Source organism: Apis mellifera, linkage group LG11, assembly GCF_003254395.2.
Source record: "Apis mellifera strain DH4 linkage group LG11, Amel_HAv3.1, whole genome shotgun sequence".
NCBI classification, from domain to species: Eukaryota; Metazoa; Arthropoda; class Insecta; order Hymenoptera; family Apidae; genus Apis; species Apis mellifera.
Window position 1 is genome coordinate 10450524 of NC_037648.1, and position 16395 is coordinate 10466918.

The 16395-nt window shown below is 28.8% G+C and overlaps 3 protein-coding genes across 11 annotated transcripts in view; 2 read left to right on the forward strand and 1 right to left on the reverse strand.

The window, feature by feature from the left end:
- Positions 1-16395, reverse strand: part of LOC412591 (calcitonin gene-related peptide type 1 receptor) — a 100086-nt gene that overhangs the window by 28271 nt on the left and 55420 nt on the right. For 7 of the 8 annotated variants that reach the window (XM_006564403.3, XM_016914958.2, XM_016914956.2 and 4 more), the window contains one exon: positions 6422-6532. In XM_006564403.3, the coding sequence (XP_006564466.1) occupies positions 6422-6532 (111 nt within the window). Of the gene's footprint in view, positions 1-6421; positions 6533-10027; positions 10120-16395 lie in introns of those variants that run through there. The other variant, XM_016914962.2, reaches the window with a different exon arrangement.
- LOC100577014 lies at positions 301-6170 on the forward strand. Of its 2 annotated transcripts, none has more exons than XM_026443849.1 (2): positions 301-805; positions 2097-6170. In XM_026443849.1, the coding sequence occupies exon 2, from the start codon at positions 2125-2127 to the stop codon at positions 5722-5724; it is 3600 nt and encodes a 1199-aa protein (XP_026299634.1). In that variant the 5' UTR covers positions 301-805; positions 2097-2124; the 3' UTR covers positions 5725-6170. The 2 variants fall into 2 exon arrangements, with proteins under 2 accessions (XP_026299634.1, XP_003250465.3); XM_003250417.4 differs by having other exon boundaries at positions 301-557.
- On the forward strand, positions 11381-16025 carry LOC727593 (UDP-glucuronosyltransferase 2C1). Its single transcript, XM_016914951.2, has 6 exons — positions 11381-11536; positions 11831-12260; positions 13502-13924; positions 14172-14403; positions 14685-14910; positions 15733-16025. The coding sequence occupies exons 2-6, from the start codon at positions 11847-11849 to the stop codon at positions 16007-16009; spliced, it is 1572 nt and encodes a 523-aa protein (XP_016770440.2). The 5' UTR covers positions 11381-11536; positions 11831-11846; the 3' UTR covers positions 16010-16025.

The following is a 16395-nucleotide window of genomic DNA, read 5'->3' on the forward strand; positions in this document are numbered from 1 at the left end:
ATCTTTAAAAACAAGGACATTTAAGATAGAATAAAAATATTATTTTCTTAGATCTTAATGATATAATTTTTCATTGAAAGCCATATCAATTATATAGATCATATTTTTAAAAAATATTCAAATATTTAAATTGTAAAAAATATTTGTAAATTTTTTAGAATTACAATTTTATTTAACAATTTTCCATTCATTATAAATAAACTTGTTTACTTGTCAACTATACGGAATCAACTAAGGAATGCGCAACTTTGGATGATTGCCAGAGAACGGCGCACATATCCTATTTACTTGTGTGTATTCACGCATGCGCAAAACCATTTAGTTCGCGTAATTCTCGCGAGTATCGTAATCGTGGAATTTGTGCAAGTTTTTTTATCGAAAATAAAATGAGAATCATAGCAAAAATTTTATCAAATCATCAAGTGAATAAATTCAAATAAGTGTATAATTAAAGATTAGCCTTAATTAATAAATTGCCGTGCAATGTGAATCCACTCGATCTCATTGAAACTAACCTAACCTATGTTTGTCGGATAAACACTCGAGTGACGTTTGAGGTGAGTCAACGCTGACCTGGCTTCGTTTCATAGCGAGATTTCGCGTTTTGTCGCAAGCTTCTCGCTACGCGAGAAAAGAAATATGGATAATTAAAATTCCACGTGAATAATCGAATTTTCTTTGATTTTAAATTCATTCAGTGTTTCACAGAACATAAAAACAATTATTCTATTTTATTGCAAGAATAAAATTCCGCCCGATTTATGATAGACATTTTTTTGGCCTTTCAACGATCATCATCACCGAGGTATTTAAAGATATACAGACATCTTGTTCAATTATCAGCTATCTGAAAAATAATATGTGCATCGAAAAATAAATTATTATGTTTATAATTTTCAGAATTGTTTTAATATTAGAATAATTTTGTGAGATATTTTATATAAAGAATAGAACACAAGCAGCGCAAGTAGCTTTTTCTCGGAATTGGTAATCAAAGAGGGCGATAAGCATAACAAACTGTCTTTCTTTGAAATTGTTGATTAAGAGCGATAAAATTATTTTTCTTCTTTTTAAGAACTGAATGTTAATTGGAATTTTTTGCATAGTTTAATACGATAATTGGCGGTTTTATTTTTAGTCTGTGCAAGATTCTTTATTGTTTTTCTTTAGAAAAGTAAAGTAAAATATATGAAAATATATAAAAATATAAAAATGAATATTTTATCGCGTATATAAGAAAAAAAAGTTTTTTTTACTTTAATTTTCTCAGTTTTATTTCTTTGTTTTAATATATTTTTTAATTTCATAAATATTTGCATTAATAAACATTTTCTACAGAGTTTAAATTAAATTAAAAAAAAGAACATTCAGAGACATTTTTTCTTTAGAAGAGGGAAAAAAATGGGGATGACGAAAAATCATGGTTTAATACAGATTCAAAGTCTATTCTTATCTTCTATTAATCCCGAATGTCCGTTTACTTTGATAACGACCAAGGTTAAATAACATATTATTACACGAATATATAAACATAGTTATTGATCAGTTTAACACAACGCGTTTTCAGAATATTGTTTTTTCTTGTTCGAAAATAAAAAAAGTGCATAATTGTGCATAAAATCTAATTCAATAATCAGCATTTTTTCATGTATTTCATTTTCATTCATTTACTTCATTACGATTTTAATAATTTAATATATCGATATATTAAAAGTTCAATTTATTAAATACAAAATAAAAAATGAAGTATTTAGAAGTATTTATTCATTTCCTATAAAATACATAAAATATAGAATGAAAGATCTTTAGAATGTAGATTTTAAAAGTTAAAAATAAAAATTAAAAATATCGAAACTTACTTAGATTAATTATAACGAACAAGTGAGTAGTATCATGGAAATAAACTCATCTCATTCTATTTCGCTTCATCTAATAAGGCCAACTTAAATTATAACTATAATTATGATAAATAATATTCTATCGATATTTTTAGTTTGTTTCGACTTCTAAAATTACATATTATACAAATTATATATACCAACGTTACAATCAAGCAATTTTTTACGACAATAATGAAAGCAATCTTTAATTTTCAGCGTCTGAATCGACCGAATACCGACAAACATGGCTGTGCAAACGTCTCATTTGGAGGCTATCCAAGCGCTACCTGGCGACACACCCGGCGAGAAGTACAAATGGATAAGCGATCTAATAAAAGAACGATTGTCCGAGTCGAACAGCCTGGAAGAGGTGATCGAGTCCGAGAAGATTCCCAGGCCGCTCGTACCTTTTGTTCAAATACACGCAGCTATGATGTTGAACAAAAAGAATCCGAATGATCAGAGCACCTATGCGGCTATTGCGGAGGCACTCAAGTCAAGGGACGAAATAATCGTGAACAAAGCTTTACAGGCGAACAATTTCTTCAATGGAACCAACGAATACATAACTAATGTTCAGTACTTTTTCAACTACCTCTTTCCATACGTTTCTTTAAACACCAGAACGCGAATCATCAATGTTTTAGCCTCTCGACTGGCGTCCAAGAATCCAGCCCTGGCCGAAGAATTCTTCAAGGCGGTCGCTTCGTTTTACGGGCTGAAACAAGCTCTACCGTTGCTACCGGCTTGTAGCGAGTCTTTCATGTACAACGTAATCGTAGAGAAGAGAATCGTTCTAACTCGGAAGCTGATCAAGCAGATCTTCCGCAAGAATCCGGATTTCATCGTCCGGTATTTTAAACTGACCGAGCAGAGCAACGATCCCTGCGAGAGGCGTCTCCATCCGATAAATATTTATAAGCTCAGCGACTTCCTGCCCAAATTGATCAAGAAGAGATTGGACTCGTTCGTGGAATTGTACGAGATGTTCGAGCCGAGGGTAACCCTTAGCAATCTGTGCGCAGAGGCGTTTCTGAAGAATGGCAAGGAGCATTTGCAACAAAAGCCCAAGCTTTACATCAAGATTCTTCCGTTGAAAAGGATCAGCAATAACTGCATGGAAATAATATTCCCGAAATTATTCCCCACCAACGTTGACAACTTCGATACGGACACCATGTTGGATTACTTGGAGTATTATCGACAGGATAAAAAGCTCGATTTCTTCTTGAAATCTTACAAGCAAGTGTACGGTAAGAATATCCTTGACGATTCGAGCAAGGTAACAGCGACGTTGTTGAAGATGTTACCGGTGAAGGAGCGAGTGAAACAGGCGAGAATCAAATTGCAAAGAGACGACTCGACGGAGGACAGGATGGATTATACGATTTGTTGGAAATGTTACTTGCCCATCAATGAATCGATACCCCAGTTGAAGGAACAGATAAATACCACCTCCGAGATGGAGTACAGATCTGCCCTGGCGTGTAATATGATATATTCGTGCAAGGTGAACAACGACGACCAAGCTCTGTTGGAAACAATGATGTACATCAAGATCAGGCACAAGAACGAGCAAGGTTTGTTCCTGATGAACGTGTTCGAGACATTGCTCGAGCTTTACGATCTACCCCAAATGGGAGAGAATTTCTGGTCGATCTTGATGGATATAATCATGCGTGCCCACGTGAAGGGGGATCTGAATATCAGGAATACCACCGGGGTGAGAATAGTGGAGGCCGCCATCCATTACAAAATTCTTCAATCCCAACCCATCTATCAGATGATCGAAATATTTATGGAGTTGAAGATGATGAGCTACATGGACAATTGGAACATTCTTGAGAAATATTCCGAGTACGAGAGAACGTGTTTGGAGATCTGTATAACAATAGCTTCGCAGAAGTACGATTCTGACCAGCAACCGTGGAAATGGAACAAAGCCGAGATGGTGTACAATCTGTGCTCCTCGATATACCATTTCAACGATACTCACGTGAACAAAACGTATCGCGTGGAACGCATGTCGATCAAGAATTATCCTTGGCTGATGGAAAAAGTGAAGGAAATCTTTTCCGCGAACGACGAGAAACGCGATCAATACGTTATCGACAATCTGAAACGGATATTGTCGAGACACGAACAAGATCTGTACGAGAGTTTAGCGGTTGAAGAGATCGCCAACGTGAGCAAAGGGGAGGCGTTGAAGATACTGAAGAGAAATCCAGAAAAGATTCTGGCTCGTTGGAGGGAATACCTGGACGGGTGTAGAATTTCGTACACGGAGCACACGATGAGATTCCTAAAGGCCTCGCGCTGGTACAACGAGATCCCAATCAAGTTCGTCGAGCAATCTCTCGACGATTTGGCGAAGAAGAAGAAAGTTTGCAAGATCTTGGTCAACCTCGTGGACGGTGACACGTTCTCGAGAATCGTCGAACCGTTCATTCCAACGCACAAATCGATAGACGTGGAAAACGAGGAGGCGAGGACCAATTACAAATTGGTCAAGCACATTATCCATTGCATGATACTCGCGAATCCACCCGTTCCCCTCACCCTTCTCACCAAACTGTTCGAGGGAGACTACTTGTCAGTCGCTCTGGCTGCTCTGATAAATGTTTGCAGACGAACGAACGCCATGGACACTATATCGTTCGCCAGAACGTTGGCCAGCCAGAGGGTGTCCGTCCGGAAGCACGGGATAAGATTGATGCGTATGCTCGCGCCTCGCGATCAATTAATCAACTTCCTTCAAGCGCAGTGGGAGATCGAGGAGAATCACTCCGTGCGGGAGGTCTTGTTCACCGAGAGTATGGAATTGTTCAGCGATGATCCCGAGTCCGTAACGTGGTCCCACCTCGCTTCTTTGATCTCCATGCTCACACCCAAGGACGAGCACTTGTTCTCGAACAAGTTGTTCTCGTTGATAAAATTGACCCCGAACGAGTACGTGGCCGATTTCATGAAGCTCGCCTTGTACACGATCGACAAATTCGCGGGGGCGGGCGAGATCGGGAAAGGGAAGATCGCGCATTACGTCAAGTCGTTCTTGAGCTCGATAGACGCGGGCATCTGCAATCTTCTGTCCGAAGAATTTTTCGAACAGCTGGCGCGAAGGTTCTTCTTCCATCAAGATTCCGAGATCTCGAGTTGCGCCATCAAGTACGTAGTCGGAAATATGTTGCGGCTGCCCGCGGATAAATTCGACGCACTGATGAAAATCACGTGCAACGTGTTGAAAGAGATCGTGAAGAGCGGTTGGGACGTGCCGCATCCCGAAAATTCTTGCTACTATCCGGTGAACGAGATTGTGTGTCGGTTCATCGACGACGTCGTTCATCACTCGTACTCGTTTCAACCTTCCGCGATCAAGTATCAACTGATCGACGGGATTCTGTCCACATTCCTCACCGTCCTCACCCCAGAAACGGACACCAAGTCTTACCTGATGCTGGTATTCGCCAGGGAACAGATATCCTCGAAAACGCCTAAAGAGTTCGGGATGAATCTCGGCCAAAGGATCGTCGAGCTGATCGAGATGTTCTCGATTCTATTCATCTTTTACATGACCGATATCCTGTGCAACATGCTGAGCGAGGTGAACTTGTTCCAGGAATACAATAACAATTACGACACGATCGATATAAAATTGGAAGTGATGGAGGGATTGATAGAGATAGGATCGATGGAGGCTGGTATCGTCGCTGCGAAATTATCGGGCACCATCGCGTTGGACGAATGTTCCGAGAGATACAACGAACTGATGATCAAGTTGTCCAAATATAACGATCCTGTGATCAAAGGTATAGTCTGTTCCATTATCAATAGGAAAAAGTTCTAGGGTTGAAAGATTTAAGAATTGGATTTATCAAGTTGGAGAGAAGATAATCGATGAATTGATGTTGATCGTTGATTATACTTCGTGTTATCGTGAGGAATTCGATCATGGTTTCTTAATCATGCGTATACGCTTTCTGCTATGGGACAGTTGGGCGAAGGAAAAATGAGAAAAAAAGAAACGGGTGATGTTCGATGAAACGCGAGGCGTCTTGAACGATTGATCTTTGTCGTCGGTGAGAATTGGAATAATAATGACGCACAATTTGAGAGATTCGATAAAGAATCGTGGAGATATATTTTATCGTCAGATATATATATTTTTATATTTTGCATATGATTTACATCGCGCTCGAAGAAAATAACATTTTAATCCGGAACATGATGCGTGCATTTAATTATGCATTCAATATTGTACATAAGGTATGCAATAAAATATTATGCAGAAGATCGAAACGTTATCCTCTTTCTCTATTTTATTCTATTGTACAACAATTATATTTTATTATATCTTCATTTTGCAATATAACGAATTGTTATTAACATATTTCCTCGCATCCTTCCTTTATATCTAAATTAATCTATTTTCGTTGAAAATTATTATTTTTTGTTTTTATTTTACATTCTACTCTATTTTTATAGAAAGTTAAATCGTAAGAAACATATGAAATGGGAAAAATTAAAAGGGAAAAATAACTTACGAGAAGCGTCGAAACCAGTGATGAAATTTGGGCAAGGGACGTATGCAGTGGCTCCTGCTGGAGTATTAGGCCAGCAGGACCATCCATCAAAGGTCAACCGACAGTATGGCCCTGAAAAATAGAGAATATGTTAATACAAATTAGGGAAGATTAATTATGATTGATTCTCTTGTGAATTAATTTAGTTTTATCATTAAAAAATATATCCATTTTTAATCTTTTTTTATTAGTATTATATATGAAAAGTATTTTAAATGAGTATTCGATAAAATTATTTGATAATCTCTTCGTGGAAGAGATATATTTCATATACATCTAACACGAATGAAAAAGTAGCATATATTTATTTTCACATACAAAAAAATATTAAGTGAAATTATAAGAAATATTACAAAAATATTACATTATATAATTATGTTTAATCTTATCTTAATGAATTCAATATATAATTCAATTTTAAAATAGTAAAAATATTAATTCTATCCTCAATTCTATAATTTTGTAATAAGTATTCTAAGTATCATGAGCAAAATTCAAAATTTAAATTAATAACAATTTGAACAATAATTATAAAATACTTTTTTAAATTATTATTCCATTTATTTTAATTCACTGTGTAATTAATTATATTTCGACAGAATATACTCTTCAATGTTTAATTTAATTCTGTATGGTAACATTCGATTAAATGTTATATTAATAATTGAAGAATATTGTTGATGAAATTAAACATGAATCAATATACTCTCGAATTAATTCCAAATAAATGACTGTTGATATAAATCAATGATCAATTCTTCTAACAAAAATAGATAATATAAATTTTATAATGGAATGTATTTTCAAGTAAATTGAATATTATAAATTCATATTCACATGCTGGATTAAACGTAAATATCTAAATTATGTATATGCATGCATGGGAATGAAACATATATCAATTCAACAAAATATTAAAAATATCTATTATTTATTGAAAAAAGAATCTTACGTTAAGATCAATAAAAATGAAATAAAATTTCGAAATCGAAATCCTCGAATGACGAATCTTTCTTCCTACGATCACTATTTACATAAAACGGAAACAAAAGTTTGGTTGGTTTCCTCTGACAAACAAATCTTTGATTCGAGCTTTGAAAACTTTTCTCTCTTTCAAAGAATTTTACTTCACAATTTTCCTTTTTTTTTATATTTTTTTTTTATTTTTACGGTACGAAATCTTTCCATCTTTTTAAAGCGAAAATAAAAAAAATTTTATTTTTTCTCTCTATTATATTTTATCTCTAGCAAACCACTATAAAATAGAACAATTTTAAACAAATGTCACTGCTATGTTTACCGAAAATTTCAACGGTTCTAACGAGGATATTTCGAGTTAATGGGCCATGTGGAATTCAAAGTAAAACGAAATGGCCTATCTATCTTTCGAATATACAACAAGTCACCATTTACATGAGCTAACTCATCCTTTGTCAAACATTAGTTGGCCATGTTCTCATGGCGAACAACACGAATTAGTGGCGACATACACACAGTGATGACACGTATGACCTTGATTAATGTCGTCTGCTCTATTTGAAATTTAATTCGTAATATCTTCGATGCCTCTTCTTCGAAAAAATATTACGAAGTTTTTAATTAATGTGGCCAAAGAAAACTTATCGCTTTGGATCACATTACATTGATTTCAATAATAAAATAAAAAGTAACAATTGATTTTGCAAGATTATAGAATTTATTACTTCATGAACCTAGTGATTCCTATTATTTTTTGAACGAACGATCGAAATTTCAATGTTTTAACATCAAAAGAATGTTTCATTTTTATTTATATTATATCTTAGATGTAAAAAGTTTCAATCTTTTTTTTTTATATTTTACTTATATATTTCTGCAAAATTGTACGAATTTCATTTATTTTATTGCGTATATATTGTTATTTTATATTAAAAATTATTAATAATAATCTATATTTTTTGCCAATTATCAGATTATAAATAATTGTTTATAAATAATCTTATGAATTTATATTTGAACTAAATATTTTTATTTGCCGCATTTATACAAATAGGATGTATTAACATGGCGTACAAAGCTATTTCAGATATTCTATGCAAAAGAATAATTAAACGTACCATTAAATATGTAAATATAATAGATAAAAAAATAATAATATGATAAAATATAAAAGCACAATAAAATGGAATATTTAAAATGAATGAGATAATTCGTAATTTGCATTTAAATAGCACATTACGTCAGAGAATAAATAAATAAAATAAATACTACTGTGTAACATAATAATTATGATATTTGAGAACAAATTATAAATAAAATAATATAATACAATAAATAAAATATAAAAAGAAATATTAAATTGTTTTGGAAAAATAATAAGACTGGAAAAATAATATTTATTAATACTAATATGCTTGTCTTGGATAAAAATTTAATAAATATTATTCATTTATAAAACAGAATCAAATTGAGCACTGATAAATTTTATTGATAATTTGTTAATAATAAATAATCATACATTTATCAATCATTGTGTTTTAAATATATATTATTAAAATTAAAAAAAATTATAAATTGTCTTCTATTTAAATAAATATATTCATTTTTTTTTAAATTATATATGCACATATATTAAGAAAAAATAAAAATTGATGAATTTATAAATATCAATGTGTTTATATCATACACATTAAATTTTTAAATCATTTTTAAAAATTTATTGGAAAAAACGACAGACATGAAACATTAAAACATGATTATCCTTTCTTTTTTTTCAAATAATTTTAAAACTTGTATTTTATTATTGGAATACGAGTATTCACCACGATTATGTGCATTAACTACAATCGATTTTCCTAAGACGTTGTATTGCTCATTTTCGAGAACATCTTAAAGAATGCTAATTAAATGATGAAATCTATTATAACTATTCGTAAATATTGTTCTATAAATTTCCTTTATTTTATTTTTGCATTTAAATAGATATAAATTTATGTTATATATCGATAATATTTATAAATATTTTTGATAAATATTTATTCATATATAAAAAAATAAAATTTTCAAGTTTCCAAAATTTCAATTATATTATATTTTCTTCAAATTTTTATTATATTTTCAAATAATACTACAAATAATAATCCTACTATACTTTAAATTTTTAAATTTTTAAATATTTTAATTATATTTCATTTTAATGAAATATTTATTTATATTTCAATTGTTGAAATGTGAAAGCTTTCAAAATTTTATTATTTAGTAAAAGTTAGTTTAATTTCTTTAAAAATTTCAATTTTTTTCTTGTTAAGAGAGAAATTATTAAAATTATTAAAATTATTAGAAAAATATTCCATCAACAGAAAAACAATTTCTTAATCAATATAATCAATATAATTTCTTAATCATTAACAAATATCGATTCAAGTATAATACAATACACAATAGCTCGATCTTTTTTTTCTATTTTTACCCATATATATTCCTCCATTTCTCTGAAAAGCAATAATCCACAAGATTGCATCGCAGAATCCGTACTCCTAACCTTCATATGTCTGAACAAGTCGGTCAATATCTAGTCATTTTACTTACCCACGTCATTGTACATTCTAGTTCGAAATAACGAACCATTAACAATAAGATATCTTTGAAATGATGATCCTAACTTGAGACTCTACTAAGTTGACTTTGTTTCAGAAAATTATTAATCCGTATGTCTTTGTTTATACGAACTTTCAAGATAATATCTTAAGGTTATCTTCCTTTTTCTCTTTCTTCATTTATAAAAACAATAATATTAACATTTAATTTAATATTAATTAATTTAAAATATCTATTTATATAATAGTAATATTAATATTATTAATAGAAAAATTAGGGAAAAATGTAATTAAATAAGAAAAATTAATAAGAAAAATTAGAGAAAAAAGACATAATTGTTAATATTTTGTTTGAAAAAAATTTCTTTGTTTTTGAAATATTACGTACTTAATGTATATTTATAAATTAAACAAATCTGTATCGTAAATTATGAAATATTATTTACGTAATAAATATTTACACAGAGAATTTCTATTTTATGAAAAAGAAAGAAAATTATTTTTATAAATTTTAATGATAAGATGCCATAATAACATGCATTTTTAATAGATTGTTATTTTATTTTATTTTGTTCTCGCAAAATTATTAGAAATTTCTAATTATTATAATAATGGATAATTATTCTAATAAGTTCTATATATATATATATATTTATCAAAATAGTATTATCTTATTTTATTATGAAATTTTTATTTCATATTATTATTTAAAATTTTTATTGTTTGATGGTTTCAATATTCTTTTTAAATAATATAATATTTATTTTTAAATAATTGCTGGCTAACAAATAATTATGATGACTAATAGTAATTATAATTATAATAATTTGCCTATTTTTCTTTTTAGAGAAAAAAAAAAATTAAACTTTCCTAATACTTAAATAAATAAATATATATTTATATATTTATTTATTTATTTATTTATTTATTTATTTATTTATTTATTTATTCATATATATTATATATTATTTATTCATATAATATATAATTATATACTATATATTCATATATTAAAATTTTTTAAAAACTCCATAAATTTTATCATCAAGGTCCTTAACTTACTTAACCCGCTCCTGAACTACTGTAGCACTTATCTTGATACGTCAACATAAATTATTTAAATGATTCCCAAGAAGTCAAGTGATGAAGAAACAAGAATTATTCTACAGTTATACTCTTAATATTTACTTGTAAAATATGAAAATGGAAAAATTTTCCTTTTTAAATTGATTTTTTAAAATTGCATTGAAAATATCGGGAAAAGTATTTACGCGTTATCGTATCGATAAAAGAAGTGATAAAAAATATATTTTAATAAAATATATTTTATTCTATATTTAATATATAATAATAATAATAAACTTTAAAGTGTTTAAAATATACCATGAAATCTAATTAAACGTCGTTTAATAAAATCTAAAATCAATTAACGGATTTAACGTGCGTCTAATTTAATAAAATTTAATCATAAAGAAAATTTATAAGAATAAAAGAGTGTTGTGTAAGTTATATAGAGTTGTGTAAATAAGTTGAGCGTGTATTTTTTTATTTCTATCTGCATGTAAAATGATATGAATTTACAAGTAAAAAATCATGCAATTTGATTGAAATATGCATCTTCGATTCTAAATTTTTTTCGAATTTTCAAACAATTTTTAAAGTTTCGAAAAATTTAATTTTCAACGTATAAAAAGAAGAAGACTACTGAATGAGATCAAAATTAATAATCAAGCTTAAAAGTTGAACGTGTTTTTCAAATAACTTTTAAATAATCGATCGAATAATTTTTTTTCAGGTGTGAAAATAAAAAAATGAAATCTCAGAAAGTATTATTGTTTTTCCTAACGTTGGCTCTTTCCACACATATTAACGATGCCTATAGAATTCTGTGCCTCTTCCCGTACAACGGAAAAAGCCATTTTATAGTGTTCGAGGCCCTGTGCAAGGGATTAGCCAGTAAAGGACATCAAATCGACATGATCAGTCATTTTCCAACGAAGAAACCGATTCCTAATTACACGGATATTATTGATTTAAGTGGAACGAGAAAAGCAATAGTGAGCAGTTTCACCATTGATTTTGCCAAGATATTAGACCGATCACTCGTGTATTATTTGACTACAGATTTTGGCAGTTCTTATTGCCACTTAATGGGCAACGAAAAGATGCAAAAATTCATTAAAAACCCACCCAACGATCCACCTTACGATCTCATAATTACAGAGGTAAATTATTGATTATAATTAATTACAATTTAAAATTAATAATAGAGACAAATAATCATTCTAAATATAAACAGGAATTTTTTTTTCTAATTAATTATTATTTTTTCAAAAAAAATTTTTCAATATTTCAAATATATTTCTATAAAATATGATATGAAATGAAATATGATCTTATTATTTGCGTTATTATTTCCGATAAATTATTATTTCTGTTTTATTTATCTATGTTTATAAAAAAGTTGTTTTTTAATATCAAATATTTAAGATTATTAAAACGAATTTATTAAATTAATAAATTTTAATTTATTTAATCGATATAATTAATTAGATTAATATATGTAATTATATTAAAAATAATATTATTAATTTTCACTTAGAAAATTGCAAAATTCTAAAAATAAGATTTTCTATAAAAAATTATATATAAATATTTATATTTTATAAATATGATTAAAGGTCATAATGTTTCATATAATATTGCGAAACATGTTGTGAAAATGTTTTAACATGTATTAATATATTCTATAAATACTTTAATATACATTTAATATGTATTAATGTTTAAATATCATTTAACTTTAATGCAATTTATTAATTCCGAATTATAGAAATTCATTTTGAAAATTTATTTATTTATCACAATTTATGCACGATTAAAATGAATCTTTATCTTTCCATTTTTTTTTTCTATCTGTATAGATATCGTTATATTATATTTTATTATTCAATTTAATTAAGTAAACATAAAACATTTTATAATTGCCTCAAAAATTGATAATGCATCGATAACAATGTTAGTGACGAGTGACTCACTTTGTTCGTTATTTCAAAATAAAATTTATATAATTTATTTTTTATCATTCGTACATTCGTAATGAAGATATAAATTAACGTGAAAAATGTCATTAATTTTTGTAGAAAAAAAAAAAAAAAAAAAGAATCGATATAAGATACGAATAACATAGAATCCATTGTCCAAGCATTGTTGCATAATTTTTTAACTATTGTATATTTAATTAGATATTTAATTAGAACGTGATTATTTAACGTGATAATTTTTTTTTTTAAATAGAAAATTGTTTTTCAACGGAGAAAAAATATAAAAAAATATGTATATTAGTAAAATTAATTTTAATTAATTCAGAAATTAACTCAACATTTCTTTTTAATTAAGACTTCCATGTTATAATTTTAAATTTCCGGGCAATTATAGCATATATCGTATACTTTTTCTTTCTCAGTATTTTGCCTCACCGTGTTATTTGGGATTTGGCCATTTGTTGAACGCGCCAGTGGCTATCGCAGTATCGTTTCTGGAAATGCCCTATATCGATAATTTTATGGGAAGTCCGTTCAATTATGGCTTCTTTTCGGGACACTATAACGATTATCCCGTGGTGGATACGTTCCTCGATCGCCTGTGGAATTTCATCGTTAATTACAAGGAGGAGCAAAAATTTTACTATTACACGAGCGATCAGACCGATTTAATGAGAAAATATCTAGATTTACCGAATTTACCAGATATCAGAGAGTTGGAAAGAAACGTGAGCCTGGCTATAGTGAACTCGCATCACAGTTATCATGGGATCAGAGCGGTCACGCCAGCTATCGTAGAAGTCGGTGGAATACACATAGTTGAATCCGATCAGAAAGTAAATCCGGTAAAAGATTTTGGAAAGTTTTTTACTTTTTTCTAATCATCATTTCTTTCGACCAATTTCGAAACTCTTATTCCATGTGAATTTTTCCTCGGATAGAAAGATCTCATTTTTTTTTCAAGTATTGCTCAAAGTACTTTTATAATTTTTCTTTGAAATTTTATCAATTTTTTTTTCTTCTAAACCATTAATCATTCCATTATCTCTCTGGTAAAAGGGAAACGATAAGGAATAGTTTCTCGTTTTATAGGAATTGAAAGAATGGTTGGATTCAGCGAATCATGGATTGGTGTATTTCTCAATGGGCTCAATATTGGCAATCGAAGAGATGTCAAAAGAAATGATATCAATCTTTTACCAATCGTTCGCGAAAATATCACCAATAAAAGTGTTGATAAGATGCGCCAATTCGACCAAGTTACCCCCTGGTCTACCCAGTAACGCGATGACCCTCTCTTGGATCCCTCAGATTGCTGTTTTAAGTAAATCACATATATTTGTATTTTTTTAGAAAAAAAAAAAAAAACGTAAAAGTATATAAAATTATTTATTAATTCAGAGTTTTGCTATTTTTATTTTTAAACGAATATCCTCAAGAATAATTAAAAGAAGTTAACGAGAAGCATAATAAAAGTTTCAAAGGAAATTTTTTTTTTTTTTAATATAAGAAGAATCGTAAAACCAACCAAGATCCAAAGAAAGTTACAGAGAGTAGCGCGTAATTTATGGATCATATTGGATTAAAAGATCTTATTTCTCACAGGACATAAAAATACGCGAGTATTCATAACGCATGGAGGCTTTGGAGGAACTCAGGAAGCCATTTATTATGGAGTCCCCATGATAGGAATACCTGTATTCTCCGATCAAAAAAAGAACATCTATGCCCTGGCCCAGAAGAATATGGCTGTTGCATTAGATATCGACAACATCAACGAGGATATCGTAAATACCGCTTTAGATGCTGTTTTACACGATCCTAAATACAGGTAAAATATTCCAAATAATTTACACATTCTATAGAAAATTAAAAAGTCATTGTTGTATGTAAATATTGTAATGTTCGGATATTCGATTATCGTAATAACTATTGAATAATGTGCTGAATCATAGTATTGCATTTAGTAATTTCATTCTTATTTACAATTTTTTCAAAAAAAAAGATTAATTCTTCAACAGATTATACTTATCACGTAATTGTAATTTATTATGATGATCTTGCATAATGATTTATCTCTAGTATTTGTTATCTAATTTTTAATTTAATTTTCTCGAGACAATAATATCTTTTTGTGAGATAATTTACTACTTTATTTCATTGAAAAAAGTTAATATACTAAAACTAATTATATATATATATATATATATATATATATATATATATATATTATATATCATATAATATATAACACAATAAATATGATATATATTTAAAATATTATATTGTAATAAAAGATTCATTTTTCTGAAAGGAAATATTAAATTATTACAATTCCTTTACAAAAAAATAAAAAAATAAAAGAATATAAGTCAAGTGAATATTTTGATAAAAAACATATTTATTATTATTGTTAAATAATAATAACACTTTATCTAGATTATTCTATCTACAATTGTTCAAACGATAATAATATTAAAAATAAATTTTCAGTTCAGTACAATTGTACAAATTATGTATTATCAGTGATACATGTCATGACAACACGTAAAAGCAAGATTTTTCTAAAATTCTGATAATGCTAGCAAACGTATTATTATAATCGTATAATGTTCGTATTATGTAATTATCAATTTTTTTTTCTCTCTTTCAGAGAATCCGCAAAGAAGATATCAAAAATGTTCAAAGATCGGCCAATGAGCGCGATAGACACCGCCATTTATTGGATCGAGTACGTGATAAGAAATGGGCCGCAAAGTTTGAGATCGCACGCGGTCGATCTACCCTGGTGGAAATTGTATCTGATCGATGTTTTCGTCTTCTTGATCGCGTGTTTCGTTCTAACGATCTGTCTCCTCGTGACACTTTTGAAAATTTTGTTTGGATATCTGTTTAATATAGGAATTCAAACGAAAAGGAAAACGAATTGAGAGAAATTATGAAAAATATAAATGAAATTGATATTATGATTATAATTATATAATTATATATTATAATTTATAATTATAATTATACGTTATTATATATTATAATTATAGTAATATAAATAATAGGAGTAATATATATATATATATATAAAAGGTGACAAATAATTGTTTCCTATTTATTAAAATTATTAAATAAAATAAAATTATTATTTCAAATATATATCGATGAATGAATGGTAGAAAACTAGGAAGAATTTTTGAAAGTTTTCGATAGTTTCATCGAATTTTATTAACAACAAAATATAAATGAGCTGTAATAATAGAAATTTATCTATTCAATAAAACATAAATAATAAAAAAAAAATAATAAAAAATAGAGTGTGATATAA